Source organism: Phoenix dactylifera, chromosome 3 (assembly GCF_051530095.1).
Source record: "Phoenix dactylifera cultivar Ajwa chromosome 3, Ajwa_hap1_PhDact_Kaust_v1.1, whole genome shotgun sequence".
NCBI lineage: Eukaryota > Viridiplantae > Streptophyta > Magnoliopsida > Arecales > Arecaceae > Phoenix > Phoenix dactylifera.
In genome coordinates this window covers 45,142,073-45,167,861 of record NC_143192.1, presented here as the reverse complement: position 1 = coordinate 45,167,861, position 25,789 = coordinate 45,142,073, and the positions used below count along the sequence as shown (strand labels likewise).

Sequence of the window (25,789 nt, the reverse complement as noted above, 5' to 3'; positions counted from 1 at the left end):
TAGATGCACCTTTATCCAAACCAGCTTCACATAACTCTACTATCAAGGTATGGAAACGGCAGAACTATATGGTTTTGTCTTGGTTACCCAGTAGAGATCTTGCTGATAGTATTCCTTATATCGAGTTCGTTTAAGAGTTGTGCACAAATCTTGAAGATTATTTTTCTCGAGAGAATGGTCCCCAAAAATTATCAATTAAAAAAAAAGCATGTCACCATATAACAAGGATAGTCTTTTGTGGTTGTCAGGTTTATAAATTTTTAGTAGGATTGAATGAATCTTCTAATCATATTCGCACCCAAATCTTACCAATGGAGCCTATGCCAAATATTAGTAAACTATATTCTTTGATCTTTAGGAGTAGCAGGAGGGCACTCACATTTCCCAAGACTTAAGTGTTGACATTGCAACCCTAGCTACCAATATGGATAGCAATTCAAAGCTATGACAATCTTGACTAATTGATCGACGTCCCAAATCTATTTGTTAAGAGTGTAGCGGCATGGTGGTATTGTCTCGGATAGTCTAGTCATGACTCTATCCCATCTCGTTTGCATTTTCTGCTTCGTTCTGACTCTATGGGCTATACTCACATTCGGTGTGTGTAGGTCGCTAATGTGTACACACAAAAAAAAAAAGTGTAGCGGTATCGACCAAAGCAAAATGAATTACTGGACCATCATGGGTTATCCACCACATTACCTAGAAGCCAAACATAATAGTTGCTTGCAACAAAAGAAATCTCTTACATTTGCTGGAGCATCAAACTACGAACATAGCTTCGGTCGTGCTTCTAGTTTGAAACATGTATAGCAATCTCATGGCAACTTCTCCAATGCAAGTGCAACCATCATGCCATTTCGTACCATCAACAGCTATCAATTTTGAAACTCTATTCCTTCCATAAACTTCACCAGTTTGCTTCTTAACACACATATAGCACCCACCTTATCCTTACATCACGGAAAATGTTCCACAATTCAAAAGCTGTTAGCAAATAGCTCTACAACTTATATCACACATTTTGACATATATAACTTGATAGATAAATTCAACTTGAGTGACATTCTTCATGTCCCATCTTTTAGCTACAATCTACAGTTAGCCTACTCATTGATGCTTATGCTCTTCCTCATCGTGTTTTCGAGGATCTGACCAAGAAGCAACTGATTTAAAACAGTGGAGTCAAAGATGGGCTCTACCAACTCTCCACCAACTATAGCAGCAATCCAGCCACACAATCTGTCTCACCTGCAATCGAAAGTCACGTCATGGAATTATAGCATCGGAGACCGGGCATCCCTAGCATGGTCGAACATCAAGTACTTTGCCTTCCTTTTTTGATATTTTAGTTCATGATGATTTAGGCCCTGTTTGGGGAGCTTTTGGAGGGCCAAAAAGCACTTTCTGGCCCTCCAAAAGTACTTTTAGCTAAAAAATGGTGTTTGGTAAATTTTTTGAAAAACTGTTTCAGCTTTTGCGGGAAGCTGAAAACAGCTTTTGGGGGGAAGCTCCAATTTGGAGCTTTCGGAAAATGCTGTTTTCAGCTTTTTCGGAAAGCTGTATTTTTGACCAAAATACCCCCATGTAAAAAAAAAATTCCTCCCCCCAAAATCTCGTTGTACCACCTGTTCCTCTCCCAACCGACCTGCCCCAAACCCCCCCCTCCCCCCCGCCCTGTTCCTCTCCCAACCCACCAGCACCCCCACCCCTCCCCCCGCACCGCCGCCGCCGCTGCCGCCTCCCTCTCCCTCGCCGCCGCTGCCGCCTCCCTCTCCCTCGCCGCCGCTGCAGTGCCTCCCTCTCCCCCGCCGCGGCACCCCCTCCCTCTCCCCCGCCGCTGCAGTGCCCCGCCGCCGCACCCCCTCCCTCTCCCCCACCGCAGCGGCAGTGCCTCCCTCTCCCCCGCCGCCGCACCCCCTCCCTCTCCCCTACCGCTGCAGAGCCGCACCCCCTCCCTCTCCCCCGCCGCACCTCCTCCCTCTCCCCCGCCGCTGCACCCCGTCTCTCTCCCCCACCGCGGCACCCCGTCCCGCTCCCCCGCCGCCGTAGTGCTGCACCCCCTTCAGCGCCGTCGGCCACCGAGACTGCCGCCGGCCTCGGCCCGGCCCCCTCCGGCGGCCGCCGCGGCCTGGCCCCCTTCCGGTGCTACGGAGAAGGGGGCAGAGGAAGGAAGGAGAAGAAGAGAAGAAAAAAAGAAAAGAAAAAAAAAAGAAGAAAAGGAAATAAAATAAAAGAAAATAAAATAAAATAAAAGAATAAATAAATAAATAAATGTATAAATAAATATTTATATAAATGAATGAATGAATGAATAAATAAATTAGATAATAAATAAATATATTTCAATGGATAAAATAATAAATAAATAAATGCATAAATAAAAATATATATACGAATGAACGTATAAATAAATAAATATAAAGAAAAATAATGAGTGAGTGGCAAATAATCTGATCCTTATGATATTGATAAGTACAGTGAATTTGTCGCCATTGCAAATAGTTAAGTAAAGAGATAATCTATTAAACAGATAAATGGTTATTTATTATTATATTATACTATAAGTATATTATTATATTACATTATATCATAATACATTAATATGTAATCTTAAATAATTTAATATTATGTTATATTATAAAAAATTAATTTATACTAATAATATATTATTTTATACCTTTATTATTGTATTATACTATACATATTATATTATATTACCTTATATCATAATACATTAATATGTTATTTTAAATAATTTAATATTATGTTATATTATGAGAAATTAATTAATACTAATAATTATAATATTTTATACCTTTATTATTGTATTATACTATAAACATAATATATATTATATTATATCATAATACATTAATATGTTATGTTAAATAATTTAATATTATGTTATGTTATAGAAAATTAATTTATTCTAATAATTATATTACCATTATGCTATGCTATGCAATATCATATTACTATATTATAATAATAATATTTTATATTATAGTAATATTAAACTATATCGTATATTATATATTAATATATGTTATGTTTTATCATGCTCTATTGTATAATACTATGCAATGTCCTTTATAGTAATTTTATCATATAAAAGTACTTTCTCAGTTTGTTTACCAAACCTATGTTAAAGTGCCACAGCACTTTAAAAATATAGTTACCAAACAACAAACAGCTTTTTATAACAGCTCTACTTCAGACAGCTCTACTTCCAACAGCTCTACTGCCAACAGCTCCCCCAAACAGAGCCTTACTTTATGAACCATGTGTGTTAACTAAACATTTTAGAACTCCTTTTGCACTTACCTAGAATTATAAATGTTATATTTCTTTTTGTTTGATATGTTATGCTATTTGGGGAGGGTATCACACTTCCTTATACCAGGGTATTCTAATAAAATGTAAACCTGAAACATTTTCTTATCTCAAATATTTTTTAAAAATAGTTCCAATATCAGGTCAAGATTGTTCAAACTAACAATGAAGCTGAGTTGTTGTAAAATAATATCTAAAGCATTGTTTCAAGATCATGGCATCTAAGACCAATATATTTTTAGAATCCCAATGCGACCTAATCCTACGTTGGGCTCATATTGATTTCTTTACAAGTGGACTGAAGAAGTTTTTAACCAAATTTGAGCCTGGTGGGTGGGCTGACCGGGAGGACATCAGAGATAATGCGAGGCTACAAAAGTGATGTCGTCGAACAGACGCGAAGAGATTCCTTCCTTTTTTTATAACAAAATAGTGACAAAAAGATCATAAAATAGTCGGGAAGGGATTGCAGGCAAGGCTCCATCACTATCCGATAATAAAAGCAGCAAGGATGCAAGGAAAATCCCTTTATTCTCTTTTACATGCGGAGGACTAGTTTAGGGAACTTATCCAACCAGTACCATGGCAAGGATTAAAGAGACAAGGTACGAGGCATTAGAGGGTAACAGGATCCTTTTTAATTCAAGATTTTTAAGATACTATAATCTAGAGGTTCAATTTCATTCAAATCTAATCACAAATATCATGATCGGCCGGTAATCAGCTCCAATAAATTTGTGCTGCAGTGTTCTCTAGTTTACATAAGTTATGAACCGGATCTTCTCTAATAATATTTGTAACAATTTAGAACTTCATCCAGGTGTTATTTGGGTTCTTTAATTCTGTATAAGTATTCAAGATCTATCCAACCGATGTAGAACTAAACACACATCAAATGGCATCATTCCACAAGTTCAAGTTTGTTGATGGTATTACCTTCTGACATGGATTTTGCTATGGTATTCAAGGATAAAAAGAATAAAGCTAGTGTGTTCAAGACCATCGGTCAACCAAAGACACATAGCTATCATACACAATACAAACTTCAAAAATGTACAGAGATGAGCAAGTAGCACTCATGCACGTTTTCTGGTCCAAGCCTCCGAGGGCCAAGATGGCGACTCAACCAAGCTCTCTGGCAAAATTGGCGAGCATCAAAAGCCGCGCACGATCCATCTTGCGCGAATTTGGAGGGGCGGGGGTGGCGCCCGCTCCGCGAGCTACCGACCGTTGAAAGGAGATGCCAAGCCCCACCGTCTCGCCTCTCGAATCACTGAACTCCTCCCTCGGGATCCTGAAAGGTACGCGGCCCACCTGACACCGCCTCCTCCCCACCACCTGCCTCTGTCGCCACGTCCTGACACGCTTCCGGAAACAACAACTCGTGTCACCTCTGACCAACCTTCACGCTCACCCAAAGCCCAAAGCTTCCCAAACTTCCGAATTGTAGCACCGGGAAACGCCACAACAATTAAAATTCAGAAGGTCCCATGTCGCAGAATAATTATTAGCCAAAATCTTAACCAAAATAATTACTTAGACAAAAAAAAGTGGATACAACTTTTCCTCGAGGAAGAAACTATATTCCACATTTCCACTTCTTTTTTCATATATAAAAGTGGTACGCCTTACCTCTAGGACAGAATACCCTTCACACCGGCAATAAAACTTAATAACGGGTACTAGAGGAATTAGTAGGAAAAGAAAACGCAAAAAGAAAAAGAAAAAAAAAAGGCGCTCCGCTCGTACATAGCGGTTCCTCTCGACATGCGTGGTTTCTTGGATTCGTTTCCCAGGTTCTCAAGGCTCCTCCAGAAGGTCGCCGGCGGCGACGGTGGCGCGGCAGGTGGGGCAGGAGGGGCGGGAGGCGAGCCAGGCTTGGACGCACTTGACGTGGAAGCCGTGGTTGCAGGCGGGCAGCACCCGGACGTGCTCCCCCTCGGCGAACTCCGCCAAACAGATGGCGCACTCCGCCTCCGCCCCGGCCAGCCTCGTCTCCGCCGTGTATACCACCGACGGCAGCGCCTCCGCCAGCGCCGCCGTCTCGCTTCCGGACTTCCCCTTCTCGTCCGCCGGCGTTTCGTGGTGGTCGTCGTGACGGCGGCGGCGGAGGCAGCGGCTGAGGAGGCAGCGGGCGGCGGCGTGGAGGGAGAAGGCCAGGATGGTGGCGCAGACGAGGACGACGAGGATGGTGGCCATGTTGGTGTCGAAGTCCTTGGCACTCGAGTACGGGGCCCACTTGTTGGACGGAGAAGAAGGCGGGGAGGAGGGGTGGGGCGGAGGGGAGTGGAGAACGGCTTCCGTTTGGATGGGAGACGGCATGGTGTTTGAGTTGGTCTCTAGGCGGAGTGCAGAGAGACTTTGCGTGTTTGATGGTTTTATTTAAAGGGGCTTGGCTTGATAGATAGATAGAGAGATAGATATAGTGAGAGAAAAAAATCTACCAAGTTGTTTCGCTTTGTCCTCTACTCATATTACGTAGAAAAGACTAAAAAGCGGTTGCAAGCTTGCTTCGAGGGTTAAGCACCGCAAATGAAATGTAAAGGGGTGGAGATGGGCAAGTCTGAAATCGATCACTAGAATCCGCGACCGTAATGGCAACGCCTCTGAGACACAATCATTCGTGGCATAGTGCCATGTACCATTTTCTAATGATCCAAGGCTTAGAGTGGGCTCCACTTGTCAGGGCTACTCTCCTCTGCTGCTCATTCAAAGGAAAGCGTTGCACCAGCGAACGCGATTTGCATCACTCGGTAGCAACCGTTTCCTCCGTTGAAAGACATTTGATCATCCGTGCGCCCAAATCCAAATTCTAATTTGACTGTCCAATCTCACGCCGAGGCTTGTTGCTCTAGCATTTCTTTCCTCGGTGAGATAAAGGTATTAGAGTTGTTGGAACCCAAGCGTCATATCTTCAGGCATCCAACTCTCACAAGTATAGGATGTCATGAAGATGAGGTCGCTGCTGCATTATATGTCTAGTTGTCAAGGATATTATGTGCATAAGCCAACTGTCGGATTACATAGTTTCCGGCCCTAGACTAGCCGTAAGCTGTTCCTCAAGTTGAATTATTGCTAACATAATTAACATTAAATAATCAGGCTGGATCTTTTTTCTCGAAGTGGTGATAGAAAATAGTAGGCCATTAAGATGGACTCCCTTGGAGAAAACATATGAAGGTGGTTGGCCTGCAGTCCCAATACCAACTTCAACTTTATGAGCAGAGGGCGCAAGCAGGACCCATACAAGCTATAGGGTCAGGCTGTGAGCAGAGACCACCACAAAATCCTCGTGACATGCCTGGCGGCCTGCAGATCAAAGGTATGATCTCACTTACCTTTGCTCACGAGAGAGAAGCCTGCGATCACTGCCAAACAAATCAGCCAAGGAAAAACAGAGAAACGAGAGGAATACCTTCTAAGGTTTGTATGGCCACATAGAGCTAAAATCGATTGCTGACCGACTGGGCACCGAGGGCAGCAGGGCTCGGAAAGGTTCAAAAAAATTGCGAACGGAAATGGCAGGCCTTATCCCGTGCCGGCCTTTTGTTGCTGCATGCGCACATGGGAAGGGGGAGGGGTTGGGAGGAGGACCACGGCTGCCCGTTTTATGGCTTACGTACGATGTGTGGGCGCTACTTTGTTGCTTTGCTATTTATAAAGCGGGCGGCTCCCCTGCTTCAAGGTTCTAATAATGCCGAGTGGCCCGAGTCAGGGGAAGAAGAGCTTTTACGAGCGAAGAGGTCACCTCCCGAAAAGGCCAAAGCTTGGGAAACCGAAGGCAGCAGAATTTGCCCCAGAGACTCTTGTTGCAAACCACTCGAGCAAATGCCGCATTGAGAGAGAGAGAGAGAGAGAGAGAGAGAGAGAGAGACCTAGCAGGTCATCCAGCATTGGTCGGGTAGCTCCAGCAGCGCCCTATATTGCTTATTAGATTTGGCTGGCCAGAAACGCTTGGATCTTTGGTGAATGTCGGTTATCTCTGAGATTTGTAGTGGAACGAGAACGGGAGCCATCTAGGACATTCCGTGATGTTTTGTTTTCAGATTTTTTTTTTTTTTTTGGTATTCGTACTTATATAGTATGACGCACCCGCTCTAGCAGCACAAAAAAAAGAAGAAGAGGAGAGAGAGAGAGAAAAGAAATGCTTTAGGACTTCTGGAAGCACAAGAAAAATATCAATGAACCATATAATGTTAGTTTTGCGGATTGAAATTCGACCATTGACAGCATATTGTACCAAATTTTGTGAGCTAATTATATGAGTCCCTACGTGCCCTGTGCTAGAAGAAACTTCTTGTATGTATGAAATGGATGCACAAAACATTACTTTTCGGGTAATTACTTGACAAATATGGTCTTCTTATGCATACCCTTCAAAAGTTGTTAAAGAAGCGAATGCAGCTTTCACTTTTGTGGCTGCTATTTGATCTGCTCTGAGAATTGAGATGCATATTGCATGCTTGGAGATGCAAAATTATATTTGAATCTAGAAAATATGTATGCAAATATGGGATCAGTAATATATGTCTAAATATAATTCACTATTCCTATTGCCTATCGAAGCTTACACTCTTTTCTTTTTTTTTTCCCACAAAGAATAATTGATGGGAGGGTCACATTGCCAACTCCTCGGAAGGGACTGGTAGACCGAAGACCAATTGGAGATAAGTAATAGTATTTTTAATCTGCTTCCTGCTATTTGAGGAAGTGGCTTGCTCTTTTATAGGCTTTTTTTCCCTTTTCCTTCCCCTTCTCTTAGATTAATATGGTATCCCTCGTTTCCTCCGTGATGGGGTGTGTGTGTGTGTGTGTTTTTTTTTTTAAAAAAAAGATGTTGCACCTGCACATTCGGTCATGCACTTCAATCCCACGTATTCCCAAAGTTCAGTTTATATGGGCCGGGCTACTCCAACTGGTCAGCGTCCAGAAGATTGACATGGAAATATATGGGCCGGGCCAGTCCAACTGGTCACAGTCCAGTGGATTGACATGGAAAGTAGTAATCTGAGCGTTTGCCAACAGGAAGGAGCATGTAATTTGCTAAAGAGCCCACGGTAAATGCACAGCCCATGACAAGCAGGGGAGCCAACAACATACATACGATCGCATGCAATGTCTGATGCTCAAAGATCAATTTCTTTGATAATTAATATAGATCATACCATCACCACCACTGCCGCCGCCAACAACACTATTAATACCAATATCTAGGGTCAGAAAGCACTTTCTCACCCTCTAGAAATACTTTTAGATGGAATACGGATATTTGGTAAAAAAATCGGAAAGTTATTTTAGTTTTGCGAGAAAGCTAAAATAGCTTTTTGGGAGAAGCTTCAAAATGGAGTTTCTTCGAAAAAGCAATTTTAGCATGCGTCGAAAAGCTATTTTGATTTAAATTTTTTTTTTGAACCAAAATACCCACAATAAAATATTATAATTACAAAAATTAGTTCCTAAAAATATTATATTAATAAAATATTAATATATAATGATAATAATTATAATATTTTATACCTTTATTATGGTATTATATTATAAATATTATATTATATTACATTATATCATAATACATTGATATGTTATGTTATATAATATCAAATTATGTTATATTATTATTCTATAGTATACAATATTATATTACTATATTATAATAATATTATATTACATTATATTTATATTATATTATATATGTATTAATATATATTATATTTTATTATACTCTGTCGTATAATACTATGCAATGTTTTTTATGGTTATTTTATCATACCAAATGTACTTTCTCAATTTGTTTACCAAATACATATTAAAGTTTCACAATGCTTTAGAAATTTAGTTACTAAACAACAAATAGCTTTTTATAAAAACTCTACTGCATGCCAACCGCTCTGCCAAATGAGAACTTAATCATTATAAAACTTACAATTGACATTAATTATTTTAAAATTTTTAGCATTAAAATGATCATCGAAATAACAGCCATTATAACAATATTAACTTTTCTTTCACTTTTAATTAGGAAAAATAATATTGTTTTTGAACTGCACAATCATTTTTGTAGAGAATTTTGAGACAAAATGTAAATTTTGAAAATAGTATTTTAGTTAAAAGAAGGTACATGTAAAAATAATGACTGTTATTTTTGTTGTAATGGTGCATTTCGATGGAAAACCAAGGGAACAATAAAAATTACAATTGTTATATTTTCATGTTATTTATCTTGATAACAAACTATAAGGTGCCCAAATCTGTTATAACCGCCCTTACAATGGTATTTTTGGAGAGAATTTTGAGATTAAAAATTGAATTTTGAAAATATAATTTTATTATAAGCATGTACACGTAAAAGTAATGCCCATAATTTATATTATAATGGTCCATTATGTTGGGAAATAAAAGAAAATAATAAAAATAATAACTGTTATATTTTTTTCATGTTATTGTTTTAACATTAGCGGCCAAATCAATTACGAGGGCCCTTATAACGGTTATTATTGTTATAACTGGATCGGAGCAAAAACACGTGAGCCAATCACCACTCCAGACTGATCTTATGAATGGATGGAAGATGCAATTGACCCAATAAGAGCTAGGTTAAATTAGCTAGGTTTTCATTAAAATTGGCAATTCGCTCGTTCATATAATGATGTTCCGGGTTTGAGAGGCGACCCAAGCTGCGGATTGGATCGCCTCATTTATTGCTCATCATTCTATAGATTGTCTGTGGATTCCGTAGTCCTCTATTTCTTCTGCTTTGTGTAGTTTTGTTGATAGTGATATAGCTGGCTGTGCTCATGTGAGAGTAGTATGAGCGGCCGTTGTAATATATATGTATACATATATAAATATATATATATATATATAAAAGATAAATAAAGTTTATAGAGATGATTGGTTATGATTGGTTGCACTATTTGTAACATGATGCACGTGGTGCGGAGAATAATTTCTCCCAGACCAGACTCACTCAACGAGGACGTGGTCGCGCCCGACGTCAGAAATGGCCGCAAAGTCCAAACTCTCTCTATTTTAATAAAAAATGGAAAAATTATAATGGAACCTCCCCAACTTTGATGGGCCAATGCTTTAAATTTCTAAATTATTTTAAAATAATTTTTTCGTCCGTTTGTATTAATAAAATGGTGGTAGCACGTAACTATGACATGATAGCATAAAATAGTTTTAGGACAAAAGTACCTTTCACATTTTTTAATGGCCCATCACCCTTAAGACCTCTTCCTCTCCTTTTGACGGCAACTGCCACAACTTTGCCCTCAACGAGGAAGAGGAGAGGAGGAAGGATAGGCTTTGACTGTGAAGACGGTTGGAATGGCTTGTCAAATCAAATCAAACCACATAATATTATCTAATTTGATCCAAGAAAATGATGGCTCTCAAAAATGCAAGTTTACACATTTGGACTTTAAAAAACTCTAATAATTGAAACATTTGAGAATATACTTAAGGGGGGGGGGGGGGGGGGGGGGGGGGGTATATTTTGGTATCTTTCCTATTTATGAAATTTATTATCTCTATTTGAATTTCAGCCGAAGATTTAGGATGGGGAGGATGGAGGTGTGAAATCTCGTGATCTGGAATTTCAGCCGAATGTCTTCCCAGTCTCCATTGTTCTGCCTTGCGTTCGGCTTTGTGAAAGCTTAGATTTTCATGTAGGAAGTTGTTTGATCGAACAATTGGGATGTCGCCAGGAGCGAATCCTAATCGGCATCCAGTGCATTTGGAAATATTTCCAACACGCAATGACGTGGGACCACTCTGTTTTAAATCTTTGACCAGGTGCCGGCGACAATTTCAGTCCTTCTGTAGGGTTACAATCACTTTCTGGACTTCGGTCTAAAATCAAATGGAAGTGGACACATTACAAAATTTTCTACAAGCGACAACAAAGAGTGCTTGTCGTGCTTAATAGGAAAATTCAGCCGAAGAATAATGTCCTTAAATTTAATTATGCAAACTCTTAAACAGCTTGCCTCCATGTGAAAACAATCTCAAAGCTTCAAGACAGCCAAACTCCTAGCAACCATCATTTGAAGACTCAGATTCAATTTCACATCCAAAGAAAAAAAAGAAGGAAAGGAAAATTCAACAACTGATCATAGACACTTGTATTCCTTGCATATGCAGGGAAGAAAAAAAGGATTCGATGATTGTAACTACTAGATGAGATCTACACGCAAATACTCGGCGGCCAAACTAGGGTATTACCAGCGACCAAAGATTGTCACAGGAAATCAGGAAATGTCTCTGGTGGCTAACGATCACCAACCCAAGCCATCAAAAAAATCGAACTGCAATAAATGCCTAAGGACACAGCGAGGGCAAGATAAGTTCCACAGCATTGAAAGGGTCTACCGGGAAGGCGTGCCAGGCCATCAGCTACCAGGTCCATCACGCTATATATTGCTCCATTGTTTCTCTTTTCACAAATTCACACCACCAACTCCCATCACTTTGTTTCACTAGCCTCTGTTTCATTTAGTAAAGCATATGGATGTCTCTCTTGGGCTTTCCGTTTCCACTTTAGCTTTAGTTCTGCTCATGCGTCCTCCATTCCCTTCCATATTTGTGGAATCCTCCTCTCTTAGCAACATCACAGACCAGGAGGCTCTGCTATCTTTCAAAACTCTTATAACCAGCGATCCATCTGATGTTCTGTCTTCGTGGAACGATAGCACTACGGTATGCCAATGGAGCAGAGTTCTCTGCAACAACAAACGCAGAGTCTCTACCTTGGATCTAAAAGGTCTTGGGTTGAGTGGTTCCATTAGCCCTCACATAGGCAATCTCTCTGCTCTTCAGTTTCTCTACCTACAAGACAACCATTTCACTGGCGACCTTCCTGACCAGTTAGGTAATCTGGCTCGCTTGCAAATCCTGAACGCAAGTTCGAACCTCATTGGAGGTGCCATCCCTCCAAACATAAGCAAGTGCTCCAATCTCAACACCCTCGACTTGGCCTTGAATACAATCTACGGTAAAATTCCCACTGATCTCGGACTGCTTTCCGAGCTTCGAGTCCTGAAACTAGGCCAAAATCTTCTTACGGGAAATATCCCACCATCTATTGGAAACCTGTCGTCCCTCACCACTCTGAACTTGGGCACCAACAATCTTAGTGGACCAATTCCAAGCGACTTAGGCCGCCTTCAAAATCTTCAGGAATTACAGATATCGGTAAATAAGCTCACAGGTACTGTCCCACCAGTTTTGTACAATATTTCCTCGCTAGAAACTTTTGCTTTCGCATCAAATGAGCTGCATGGCGAATTTCCGAGTGATCTTGGCTTTAGGCTTCCTAAACTCTTGGTCTTTCACTTCTGCTTTAATAAGTTCACCGGGCAATATCCACCATCACTGCACAACATCACCAAGATTCAGAGCATTAGAATGTCCCATAATTTTCTTGTTGGGTCAGTGCCTCCTGGGCTAGGCACTCTCCATGATCTCATCATGTATAACATCGGTTTTAACTTTTTTGTTTCCTCGGGTAGCAGCGGGCTAGATCTCATTACCTCCTTGACCAACAGCTCCAAACTTGCATATCTTGCCATCGATGAGAATCATCTTGAAGGTGTGATCCCAGACTCTGTCGGCAATCTCTCCACCAGTCTTTCAAAATTATATATGGGCGGGAATCGGATATATGGTAGCATTCCAGCATCCATAGGTAAGCTTACTAAGCTAACCTTGCTAAATATGAGCCACAACTTGATCTCTGGAGAGATTCCGGCTGAGATTGGCCGGCTTAAGGAGCTAAGGATTTTGGGTTTGGCTGGAAATAAACTCCTAGGGGAAATTCCAGCAGCCTTTGGAAACTTAAGTATGCTCATCCACCTTGAATTGTATGGAAATGAATTGGAGGGAACGATTCCAGCCACATTCAGTGAGTTCCAGAAGTTACTGTCATTGGACCTGTCGACCAACAGGCTCAATGGAAGCATACCTAGGGAACCATTCACCCTCACGAGTCTCAATTCTCTCATGAATCTATCCAATAACTTTTTGACAGGGCCCCTGCCCGATGACATTGGAGGATTAGAAAACCTCATTGCACTCGACCTCTCAAATAATTTGCTATCTGGAAAAATTTCCGACTCGATCGGTAACTGCAGGAGCATGGAAGTTCTTTCCATGTCCGATAACTCTTTCACCGGCCTTATTCCTAATACAATAGGCAACTTGAAAGGCTTGCAGAGTCTGGACCTCTCTTCCAACAAACTGTCAGGGTCTATACCGGAAAGTATGGGAAAACTTCGGTCACTTCAGTTCTTGAACCTCTCCCTGAACAATCTCGAAGGAGAGATACCGAATGAAGGCATCTTCCTGAACCTCTCTGCTGTTCATCTCGAAGGAAATCCTAAGCTTTGCATGTCATCTTTGTGCCCTCATTCCTCTAGTCGAAACATTTCAAAAGCACTTCTCGTCATACTTGTGGCTTCAGCTGCTTTTGTGTTATTCCTCCTTGTGGTGCTGTATTGGGTGTTCTTTATCAGGAAAAAACAAATCGATGCCAAGGTAACCACGGCGGACTCAATTAAGGCGCAGCACCGAGTGGTCTCTTATGAGGAGCTCCATCGAGCGACCGAGAATTTTGATCCAAGATATCTCATTGGCACCGGTAGCTTCGGTTCTGTGTACAAAGGTGTCCTGAGAGATGGAATGACAGCTGCAATCAAGGTACTAAATCTCGCGACTAGCGGGGCTTGGAAGAGCTTCGTAGCTGAATGTGAAGCTCTGAGGAATGCGAGGCACCGGAATCTTGTGAAGTTGGTGACATTGTGTTCTAGCTTGGACTTTGGAAACAACGACTTCCTGGCTCTGGTGTACGAGTTCATGGGAAATGGAAGCCTGGAGGATTGGATTAGAGGCAGGAGAAGGCATGAAGGTGGTGGTGGGCTGAGTGTTATTGAGAGGCTAACAGTTGCTATTGATGTTGCGAGTGCCATGGACTACTTGCATAATGACTGTGAGGCTCAGGTGGTGCACTGTGATCTTAAGCCAAGCAACGTGCTTTTGGACGAGGAAATGACTGCAAAGGTGGGGGACTTTGGGTTGGCCAAGTTGCTGCTTGATAAGCCTGAAGGGCAGGACTCCACTACCAGCACAAATAGGCTCCGAGGGTCTATTGGGTACATACCACCAGGTCTCTCTCTCTCTCTCTCTCTCTCTCAAGTTTCGGTCACTGGACTGGAATGCGATCTCCCATTAAAAAGGTTGCTTAAAGTATTATTATAATACCGTTTCAAGACTATATATATATATATATATATATATATATAATCTATATTGCTACATATAACTATCAGTCACCGGATTTATGATAGCTTTCTTTGTCATCCGATCACGACTGGATCTTTCTCTATACTTATAGACCGATTTTTTGATTTCTTGTTCTCTAAACGTGCCAATCTGTATAAGTACATGAGGTAGTGGTCGTTAGCTATAAAATAACATTCTCTGATCTTTCAAGTATATAGAAATTGATTATGATTGTCCAAGAAAAGTTACCAAAAGAGATCATATAGTTTATATTCTTTTTTTTAAAAATGGAAATCGTATAGTCTATATTCATCTGCATGTCTAACCAGTAGTTACCCTAACCGAGGCCTTAGGTATGATTCAATTCCGATAGTGTTTATTCAAGTTGGGTGCTCCAAATCTCTGTACTCCAAAACTTTTTTTTCTTATTGACTACATATTCCTTAAATGAATGCAAACATTGCTTCATCTTGCTAGTATTGGTAGTGGATGCACACATATCAAGGACAATGTTCTCAGAAGAAATAGATACCCAGCATCTACAAATTCATCAACTTTCTACAATTTCAATAATTAAGTATCCCTTTTTTATATGATAAAATTCTCTTCAGAAAGTGAATATATTTTAGCATTTTAATGGAACTTTTCTTCGCTGATCATGATAATTTGCAACTTTGGAATCGTATGCAGAGTATGGGTTCGGTGGGAAGCCATCAACCAAAGGCGATGTATACAGTTTTGGCGTCCTTCTCTTGGAACTTCTTACAGCAAAAAGCCCCACAGACGAAGGCTTCGAGGGAGGCTTGAACTTGGAGAAATGGGTACGGGCTGCCTTCCCAAGCCACACGATGGAAGTCACAGATGCTAATCTCATCGTTAATGTCATTGGCTACGAAGGACGGCAGATAAGCCCAGAGAAACAAGCCGAGTGCTTGGTCTCAATGGTCGGTGTCGGACTATCTTGTGCCATAGAATCAGCTGAGGCTCGGATTACCATACGTGATGCTTTCCATCAATTGAAGGGTATTAAAAAAACTTTGCTTAAGCCTCATGCTGCCACTAGAGCATAGGTAATGGAGCACGGATCCCTGTAGTGTAAAGAGTGCACCTCAAACACTATATCGTACTTGATGGCTATCATCAGAAGAAGATGGATGGAATGTCAAACAAAGCAATATTATGTGCTGCATATGGTGCATCGTTAAGAATAATCGTACAGTATTCTGTAATACAATTTGCATACTACAAAGGATACTATGTCTAGGTGATGATGGTTGCTTCCGGCTTCAAGACGCAACCTAGTAACTTGAGGGTTTGCCTGCTAGTATCGAGGAAGACTTGTTGGTTTAAGACGAGTGTCAATGCTGCCTTTTAATGCTTTTCGGTGGCCTTTTCATGGCTGGTTGACATTCAGAAGTATAAATATTTATAACATAAAAGGCTTGTGTTTTATCACATGACTGAATGCCTGTACAGTAGATTATAGTTGACCCAAGTTTAATTGGGCTTGACTTTGATCAAGCTCGGTTTGAAATAATTTTCAAGCATGAAGTTTGGTATCTATCTTGATCGAAATTAATTCAAGCTTAGTTTAAATCAAAGCATACACAATCTTGATTTGATAAACTCGATAACCTAACGATGAGTTAAAATTAACTTGAGCTTGAAACATGCTTGAATCAAGCTTCGTTTAGGCTCAGCTAAAGCTTCAATAGGAGCTTTGTTTTAGCTTTCATTAAGATTGAAGGATATTTCCGGACTTTGACTGTTCTCTTTCAACATTCCTGAATCAAACCAAGGGCAAAAGGCTTTCTTTCTAGAAAAGGAGGAGCAAAGGTTGCGCTTGACTTCATTAAGATTATGAAGTTATAAAGAAACCGAAGGCAAAAGATTAGTCATCAGAATCCAATTACTTACCAGCTATATACCATGTTTTGTACCTCTTTTTGGTCTTATTGAGGTTAATTACCTGATATTAGTCCTTTTTTTTCAGCTAAGTTTGAAATTAACATCGAACCCATGAACCAGATTGAGATTTTGTCTGGTTACAGTCAAAGTGAGCACGATTTGAGCTTAATTGCAGCCAAGCTCATACTGTTTAAATCAATTAACAGCTTTATTGTCTGGTTGATTTGTATGGGTTTAATTAGTCTAAGTTTAAGCGTGTTCAAAAATATACATACCGGGGGACTCAACCGAGGTGATTGAGTACATCCTGGAGGCGGGGCGAGGGGCTGAGCACTCGCTACTATGCGACATCTGGCGACTGCTGAGGGAGTGTTGTGCTTTTCAGGTGGTGCATGTATTTCGTGAGGTGAACAGAGCTGCTGACTGGGACGCCTCTTTTGCTGCCTACCATTCTGGAGAGATATTTTGAATTAGGCATGCTTCTGCTTCTCCGCCACTGTGTAGTATTTTTTCTAGTGATTCAGTTGGTTGTACTCATGTGAGATTAGTGTGAGCAGACAATCTACCAAAAAAATAGAAATATTTCATAGGCAATTTGGATAGTTTAGAGATCTCTATTATGGAATAGGCAGTAAGTCCAATATGTTAGCTGCTTTCTTGATTGTTAAATGAAAAGTTTTGCTGATGAATGAATGCAATATTCTATCAAAAAAACATGCATACCAGGTCAGATAAATAAACGGGTGGCATATGTTGTTCTCCAAAGTTAGCGCTCTCTCTCTCTCTCTCTCTCTCTCTCTCTCTCTCTCTCTGGCGGTTGGCTAACCGAAGCCAGCCCTGGCTTTGGAAAGATGGCGCGGTACACTGAATTAACAATGGCACAAATCCCTACATCAAAAGTACAAAAAAATTACACAATGTTACAAAACCATTTCATCCAAATAAAAAAAATAGTAAAATAAAGGAACGCATCTTTCTAATGAATCCATGAAGGGTTTCAAGGCAACGCTCGATGTTGGTGAAATCATCCGACGTGGCCCCCTTTCCAGTTTGGATCCGAGGCAAGCATGAGCTTATGTACTGAGAGAGTTGTAAACATTTTTCAGAAACACCCATGCAGTGTACGTGCAAATATTATTTCAAATTATGTTCTTGGTATGTGTAATACTCAACTAAAGGTTGCAAATGGAGGGGGAGGTACAATGCACCCACGTGGAGGCAGCTGCTGAGATTATTGGTGGGAGTGGGAGGCAGGATGCAATAAACATAAGATCATGTCGAGGACAAAACGGTCATATAGAGTGCTTTTTCCTAAATATAGTATAATTATCTAAGTACATGCCGCATCTTGCGCCACATTTTTTAACCAATTATCTAAAAAATATAAAAATCTATATTTAGCCTCGTATCAATTATTTTTTTTAAAATTAAATATTTATATAAAACTAAAAAATTTAAAAAATATCTTATGCTAATTATTTTAAATGATATTCTGAATTGCTATAAATAATATTATAACGAATTCGGCCCACTGCAGTATAGATTTATAGGGATTGATGATGAATGGATTGTGGTGTTTATTATTAAATTAAAAAAAAATTAAATAAATTTGAACTTTTAATTTGATGGGTATGTTAGAATTAAAAAAATATTAAGCTTGATTGACTAAGAAAGCAAGATTTTTCGGCTGCTCTCCCAAGGAGTTTTTTTTTTTCGAAAAAGAGATCTATTAGTTTTGAACTTAAAAGAATCTTTTTGAAACTTTAAAATCTCGTTCTGAAACTTTGAAGGCTGAATGCCCCTGGTGCTATGCTGTACAACTTGACCCACAAAGCAAAGAAAAGGATGACGATAAAACAACAAAAAGAAATAGAAATATTGTCTGTAATTCGAGGCTGGTCAGTCTCCTCATTTTCGTCCCCCGGCGACTCATCTCCTGCCGTAGCTTAGACCAGATCCTATCCTTGCGCGCCATTGGAAGGAGACAATAAAGAAAAAACAGAAAGGAAAAGATATTTGGTGGAAAAGAAAAAAAAAGTTTCAATTTTCTCTCATGTCTCCTCCCTAAGATACTGCGACACAATGATTCTCTTCACGTGATCCATGCTGCTTCTCATGGTCAACCAGATAATAAAAGGAGAGATAGAGAAGAAGATGGCTAAAGAAAATTGGAAGGAAAAATATAGAGGTGGGGAGGAAGCTTGTTCAGGTGGTGGCCAAATGAGTACTTTTCTTGTTGTCTTTTTTTTCTTCTTCTTTTTCTTCCTTTCTTTTCACTAAAGAAAAAGGTAAGCCATGTGGGAAGGACTGCTGCTACTCTGGAGAAGGCTTGGTGGGCTTCTCTTGCTTCAAGAGGCAGAGATGGATGTGATAGTTTTATAGCTGCACTCAGGAAGAGTGTAGGTGTCTGATGGAATGATAGTTTTTTCTTCTTCCGTTTCAAGAAAATGCAATGTTGTTTTCGTTGTTTTGTTTTTGAGGAGATTTTAGCTATAAATAGTTTGGTAGATGGTGCTGGTGGCTTGAAGCTTTTGTCTTGAGCTCTCGATTTGTTGTGGTGTGGTTCCTAGAGCTTTGCCGTTCATGATCTGTTGCCTTCAGAGGTACCCAAGGGCTTGCAATGATGCCTCCTGAGCCTTAACTTTTCTCTGCTTCTGCTCACTCTTTTCCTTTTTGGTGTGTGTTGTGCCATCTCTTTCATGAAAACGCCTTTCAGTGGGCTCTTCACAGAGTTTCACCTGTTTTGCGGGCTCTTGCTATGTTTTTCCTGTCCCTCACCAGCAGGATTTCTAGATTTGGTGGTCTTGAGGATTAGATGAAGCATTCTACTTCATTATGCTGCATTAATGAGCTCTGCTACACCTATTTTTTGTTCTTTAAAGTGCCCATCATTATCAGACCCTTTCTAGATTTTCTCTTAAATATCAACAGTACTCTCGTGCATAAATCTCTTATTGATGTTTATATCTGTAGCACTCACACGGCTGCTTTCAATCATAAACCAGATAAACCAACCAAGTTCTTGCTGGTACGCGCTCTGAACTGTTGTCCTCTTTGTACCAAAAGAAAAAGAAAAAAAAGGTGTTGTCCTCTCACCTAAACAGGTCTCTCCTTTTAACGCGAAGTGATTCTTCTTCTTTTTCATCACAACTATTTTCATAATTTTCAATTGCAAATGTAGACTTGAGATCCATTTCTCTTGAGCGAACTTATTAATCAAGATCTTGCTGCAATGTTCCTTTTCTTGAAGGTGCCTTGGAGCCATCTTAGCTGCAAATCCTTAGCTTGAAGGAAAAAGGTAGGTTTTTAGGTGTAAATCTTAGCTCTGCTGTTTGAAATCTCAAGCCTGTACATCCTTTTTTTTCTTTCTTTGCAGGTCTAATGGCCAAGGATAATTATGGATCTCCAAAGATCCATCTAGATTCAAGAAGGCAGCGTTTTACTTATATTTTTGGCGTAAGCTGTCTCTGTGTTCTTTTCTACATCCTTGGGGCTTGGCAGAACTCCGCCGCCGCACCCAAATCCAGTGGCAGTGTCTCTAACAAAATCGAGTGCGACCCTGTCAATCCATCGTCCAATTCCCGTTCCACTGTCGTGCCGTCGTTCTCGTCATCAGATGCCGCCCTCGACTTCGAAGCTCGCCACCGGCTGGACCTCAATGAGACATCGGGGACGGCCGAGAAATTTCCACCTTGCCCTTCGAACTTTACCGAGTACACTCCTTGCCAGGATCGAACGAGGGGGAGGAGGTTCGAAAGAAAAATGCTGATATACCGAGAGCGCCATTGCCCTGGAAATGATGAGCTCATCAGATGCTTAATCCCTGCGCCACCAAACTACAAAATGCCTTTTAAGTGGCCTCAGAGTAGAGACTATGCTTGGTTTGATAACATTCCTCACAAGGAGCTCAGTATTGAGAAGGCTGTTCAAAATTGGGTCATCGTGGAGGGTGACAAGTTCAGATTCCCTGGTGGTGGAACAATGTTCCCTCGAGGTGCTGATGCTTATATTGACGACATAAGTGCACTTATCCCCTTAACTGATGGTAGCATCAGAACTGCAATTGATACAGGTTGCGGAGTAAGTTTGCATTCCTTTTCTCTCTGATCTTTTTGTTTTTGAGATTTGAAGGTATGATTTCATTGGATGATGAGGAAACCTGAGGTGTGTTGTTTGTTTTGGACATTGGAGGTTGCTAGTTTAGGGGCTTATCTTCTCAAGAGGGATGTCATCACAATGTCATTTGCGCCGAGGGATACACATGAGGCCCAGGTGCAGTTTGCTCTGGAGCGAGGAGTTCCAGCCATGATCGGAGTGATAGGATCGCAGCGGATGCCATATCCAGCGCGAGCTTTCGACATGGCTCACTGTTCGCGGTGTCTTATCCCGTGGTTTAAGAATGGTGAGCAATCCTGATGCCAAGTTATTGCAATGAGCTTTAAAACATGTCTTAGTTCCTAAGAATCAAATAGTGCGTAATTTTAAAATTATGAAAAGCCTGATAGATCTTGCTGGTGCTATCTGAAGCTGCTCACAGTCAATTCCCTAAAGTTAGATTATGTCAATGTCCACCTTTTCTGTTCCATACTTTACGGGTTGGTTTTGTCTGTCTTTACGCAAGTAAATTGAGCGAAAAACACTCAATTTGAAAAGCAAAGCGAGAAAAAATTCACTTCGATGGTGTTGTTGTGGATACAATATGTTAGAAGTCCACAGCCCTCATCATCAAATGCTGTCCCATAGATTTGAAGTTGGCTATATGAATCCTCACTCAACAAGAATTCCTACTTCTTTGCTGCTGTTCTTGCTGTTCGTGTTCTTCTAATTATTGTTATGCAAATATCTGTTATTATTTTTAGTATGTTAGAAATACCCTGCACTTTTATTTTGATATTTTAGGAGAATTTGGTCTGGACATTGTTCGATGTATTCACTAGTCTTTTCCTTCAGATGGTCTATACCTAGCTGAGGTTGACCGAGTTCTAAGACCAGGAGGCTACTGGATTCTGTCAGGTCCTCCAATCCATTGGAAGAAGCACTACAGAGGTTGGGAGAGAACCCAAGAGGATCTGAAGCAAGAGCAAGATTCGATTGAGGATGCGGCGAAGCGCCTATGCTGGAAGAAAAAGATCGAGGAGGATGATCTTGCAATTTGGCAGAAGCCCATCAACCACATAGCCTGCATTCAGAGCCGAAAGATCCATAAAACACCACACATATGCAGGAATGATAATGCTGATGCTGCCTGGTACGAAACCTATCACAGTAGATGACATGATTTAACTCTCTTAAGACGTTGATTGACGAAACAATTAGTCCTTTTAAATTGACTGTCATCTTTATCTTTCTTGAGTAACTTTGAAATGCATCTCCATGGACTCGTTGTATGTATAGGTACAAGAAATTGGAGGCTTGTATAACACCATTACCAGAAGCAAAAAATGAGGAAGAAGTTGCTGGTGGAGATCTGAAGAAATGGCCCGATCGGGCATTTGCTGTCCCGCCAAGAATAAGCAGAGGTTCCATTCCAGGTGTAACTTCCAGGATTTTTGAAGATGACAACCAGATGTGGAAAGAGAGGGCGACACACTATAAACGAATTGTTCCTCCTTTGCCTCAAGGCCGATACCGAAATGTGATGGATATGAATGCCAACTTGGGAGGATTTGCTGCAGCAATGATGAAGTACCCAGTGTGGGTGATGAATGTTATCCCTGCAAACTCAGGCCGGGACACGCTTGGTGTCATATACGAGCGGGGTTTCATTGGCACATACCAGGACTGGTGCGAGGCTTTCTCAACGTATCCAAGAACTTACGATCTCCTCCATGCTGATGGCGTGTTCAGTACCTATCAGGACAGGTAAAATTAGGGGTTCTCTATTGTTCTGGAGTGAAGTTCCTGGATTCTCTCACAATATCCACAGCTGAATGGTGTTATGCTCAAATTTTGCGTAAATCTGCCTCTCGTTCCATTTTATTCTTTGTTGCATTAGAAGTACAGCTCTCTTATAAGATAATTGCTTCATCACATTAAATTTGTAAATGACCACCGAAGGCTAGTTTGGATGGTACCACCTCTTGCCCCTTTGGCTGGAGGTCGAGAGGGTTTGGTTCTGGTTAGAGTCACCCTCAAGGGGTAGGGTGGGACTAAGGGTAGAAACATAAGGATTAGCCCCTCCTAATCTTAGGAAGAAATTAAAAAAAAGAGAAGGAATTTGTAAATGCATGACCTTTCTTTTCTGTAGGTAATTGACATGCTCTAAACTGTCAACTAAGGTGATCTAACTTCTCAGGCAATTTTGCTTAAGCTAGTAAACTAAACCATCTGCATTTCTATTACAAGATTCAGAAGGGAGCTCGAAAACCTGACTGATAATATTTCCATAAGAACTTGAACAAGATATGCAATTTCATAATCCTCTGACCTAGCAAAACAGAATATCAGAACCAAACATAATCATCATGCTGATTTATTCTCTCAAAAACAAATTTCCTGTTATGGTTAATCAATGAACTTTGATCTATCACTGCTTTGTCAATAAGATGCTTGTATGAGGTTGCGTATCAGATAAAATTTATTATTTCAGTATGTCTTATTAACTTTGCAGATGAAAATGTTCTTATTTCATGACCCAAGAAAACTAAAATGTAAGGTTATATTAATATAATTATAGTTATCCAGATTTGTATGTAAATAGAACATTCTTGATGACGTAAAGTACTGCAGTTGTAATCAAAATGAGATTTTATTTGGTTAACCTCCTTGGTGATGCTAATCCTAATCTTCTACTAGCCATGACTTGTTCAAGTATTCAACCTCACCGAATGGAATGACTCGCAGGTGTGACATAACATACATTCTATTGGAGATGGATAGGATATTGAGGCCAGAAGGGACAGTGATAATCCGGGACATAGTGGAGGTCCTCACAAAGGTAAAGTCCATAACAGATGGGATGAGATGGAAGAGTCAGATCATGGACCATGAGAGTGGACCCTTCAACCCTGAGAAGATCCTCATGGCTGTTAAGACCTACTGGACTGGCTGAATCCTCCGAACAAGGCCAACTGCACTGCACTTTTTTGTATTGGGATATCTCATGGTTTAGTTGCTGTCCATCCTCATATAGGCTCGCTGCTGCATGGTTTTTGAGCCAACAAATTTGTAGTTAGAATGTATTCAGTTTACTCTTTCTCTTCTCTCTCTCCCACTCTATTTTTCCTCTCTCTTCTACTTGAAGTGTCTGATTCTTTGTTACCCTGTAATGTGAAAAGGAGTCGTTAGGCTTGATGGCTGTTGGTTGGTTGGTTGGTGATGTATTTTGTTACAAAAATTCTAAGGCCAGAGAGTTGCTTTCAAATTGCAATATTTAGAAAGAATGGTGCCGGGAAGGAAATGTAATGGTATCATGATTGGTATCAAATCAATTACCATCATAGAGTTTTAAAGAAAGAAAAAGAGATCTTGTATGTCAACAATTTTATTGTGTTTGGGGGGAGAGGGTGGGGGGTGGGTGAGAGCATATGAAAAAAAATAAAGATTGGTTAGAGGTAGATATCAGAGAGGCTGTTAGATAACTTGGTATTGTCTTTCTAAAATAATAGAATGTTCTTTCTAAAGCTGCCCATACTCATAAATATCACATAATAATGTTTTACTTTTAAGAGAATTAATAAAAAAATCCCAACAGTAAATATGATAGACCTAAAGAGCTCCCTTCACTCCCTTCACTCCTTTTTAGTATGGGTTTGTGTGAATGATTGTAGGAGTTTTACCTTAGAATCATCTGTGTCAAACACTATGAAAACATCTCCTAGAATTTGAACCAAAGCTCCAGTTTGAACCTCAATCTTCCTTCTAATGGAGAGAGCCAGAGAGGTTCACTTGCTGGGTTATAAGATTAAATTAATGAATCAACTGCAACAGACGATTTTTTTAACCACTAAATTGAGGTTCATGATGAACATTGAATATAAGGTTTTAAATTAATCCCACCTCAATTGAATTACTATAGCTAGATAAGATTAAGTTTTGTTAGATGATGCGAACAATTGTTTGGGGTGATTTCATCACCCAAACTTTATGAATCCATCAACACATCTAACAATCAATATTGTATATCCTTACACATACATTATAGATCATGTCCAATTTGATAAACTTAATGGGCTGCTTAGATGATTAAGTTGTTGCAAAGACTACCTAAGCTAAGGAATGGGCTAGGTTTAGCCTGCCCTTCCTGTTTTGATACATTCCATCTCATCCAAGGTTCATTGTCTTGGTACTAGACCCCATACTGGCATCATCCTAGTACAGCGTCAGTATATGATACGGTATGAAACGGCGAGATGTACTAAGTATTAGTATGGTATGAGATTGCTTACCAGTTTTGGCCTGAAATTATAGAACCATCGAAGTAGAATGGATCCGACCTGCACCCCCCGACCATCCTTTTTGATTTATTTTGCAGCAATGATCCTTTTGTTTTCATTAATTTTGTAAAAAAATCTTATAGTAAAACTTTTATTTAGATATTTGGCCAGTTGATGAAATCAGATATATCCTTCTAACTTTGATTTTTGATAAATTTTGGGTTAGATTTTGCCTCTTTCCTGAAAACAAATGTATCCATTATTTACTTCTAAAGAATGATATATCCATGATGTGGCTTGCTCTAGTTCTAGTGGCCACGTCCCTCTACTTAGCAACTGAGGTTCTAGATTCAACTCCTTAGTGGTGTATGCATAAAAAATGATCTGAATACTTATAGCGGACACAGGTCCTTTTCCCTTTCTCTTTTCTTTCATGAAAGGAAAAAAAAAAAATCTATTCTAGTCTTTAGAACAAAGATGTATGTTTTCTTTTCCTTCTGTAGGCAATATTCTGCAACTAGGCTCCCATAAAAAGGCTTCATTTCAAGATATTACATTTGCTTTCTTAAACACACTAGGGAAATGAATGGTTTTCTTCATAAAACACCCAACATTTGAAAAACCAGAAAAAGGGAAGAAAAAGAAACTAGTAAAACCTATTATCCAATCTTACCCTGTGCTTTTACGCTTTTCTTATAGCATTTTGTACTTCGTTGTCCACCTATCAACTCTGATCCAGCTCACTTATCACTCCATTCTAAAAATTGCAACCATACAAACTAATAACCCAGGGCAACAGATGACACAAACTACAAGCATATAATAACCATTTTGATTATGATTGTTGTCTATTATCAAGATAGTTCATGAAAACCATACAAATAGTCAAA

The 25,789-nt window shown here is 40.1% G+C and overlaps 3 protein-coding genes across 7 annotated transcripts; 2 read left to right on the top strand and 1 right to left on the bottom strand.

Moving 5' to 3' along the window:
- Window positions 1–4,855: 4,855 nt before the first annotated feature.
- LOC103708500 (RING-H2 finger protein ATL79-like) lies at window positions 4,856–5,864 on the bottom strand. The gene has a single exon (XM_008793457.5). The coding sequence runs from the start codon at window positions 5,656–5,658 to the stop codon at window positions 5,137–5,139; it is 522 nt and encodes a 173-aa protein (XP_008791679.1). The 5' UTR covers window positions 5,659–5,864; the 3' UTR covers window positions 4,856–5,136.
- Window positions 5,865–11,682: 5,818 nt separating this feature from the next.
- Window positions 11,683–16,070, top strand: LOC103708526 (uncharacterized). Its single transcript, XM_008793484.6, has 2 exons — window positions 11,683–14,500; window positions 15,307–16,070. Exons 1-2 carry the CDS (start codon window positions 11,845–11,847, stop codon window positions 15,684–15,686), a joined length of 3,036 nt encoding a protein of 1,011 aa, XP_008791706.4. The 5' UTR covers window positions 11,683–11,844; the 3' UTR covers window positions 15,687–16,070.
- Window positions 16,071–18,454: 2,384 nt separating this feature from the next.
- LOC103708523 (putative methyltransferase PMT18) lies at window positions 18,455–23,760 on the top strand. Of its 5 annotated transcripts, none has more exons than XM_039121189.3 (8): window positions 18,455–18,733; window positions 19,530–19,628; window positions 19,775–19,822; window positions 19,901–20,604; window positions 20,716–20,926; window positions 21,475–21,772; window positions 21,919–22,386; window positions 23,368–23,760. In XM_039121189.3, the coding sequence occupies exons 4-8, from the start codon at window positions 19,906–19,908 to the stop codon at window positions 23,573–23,575; spliced, it is 1,884 nt and encodes a 627-aa protein (XP_038977117.3). In that variant the 5' UTR covers window positions 18,455–18,733; window positions 19,530–19,628; window positions 19,775–19,822; window positions 19,901–19,905; the 3' UTR covers window positions 23,576–23,760. The 5 variants fall into 5 exon arrangements, with proteins under 5 accessions (XP_038977117.3, XP_038977122.3, XP_038977109.3 ...); XM_039121194.3 differs by having other exon boundaries at window positions 18,455–18,923; window positions 19,530–19,605; XM_039121181.3 differs by having other exon boundaries at window positions 18,455–18,923.
- Window positions 23,761–25,789: the final 2,029 nt, after the last annotated feature.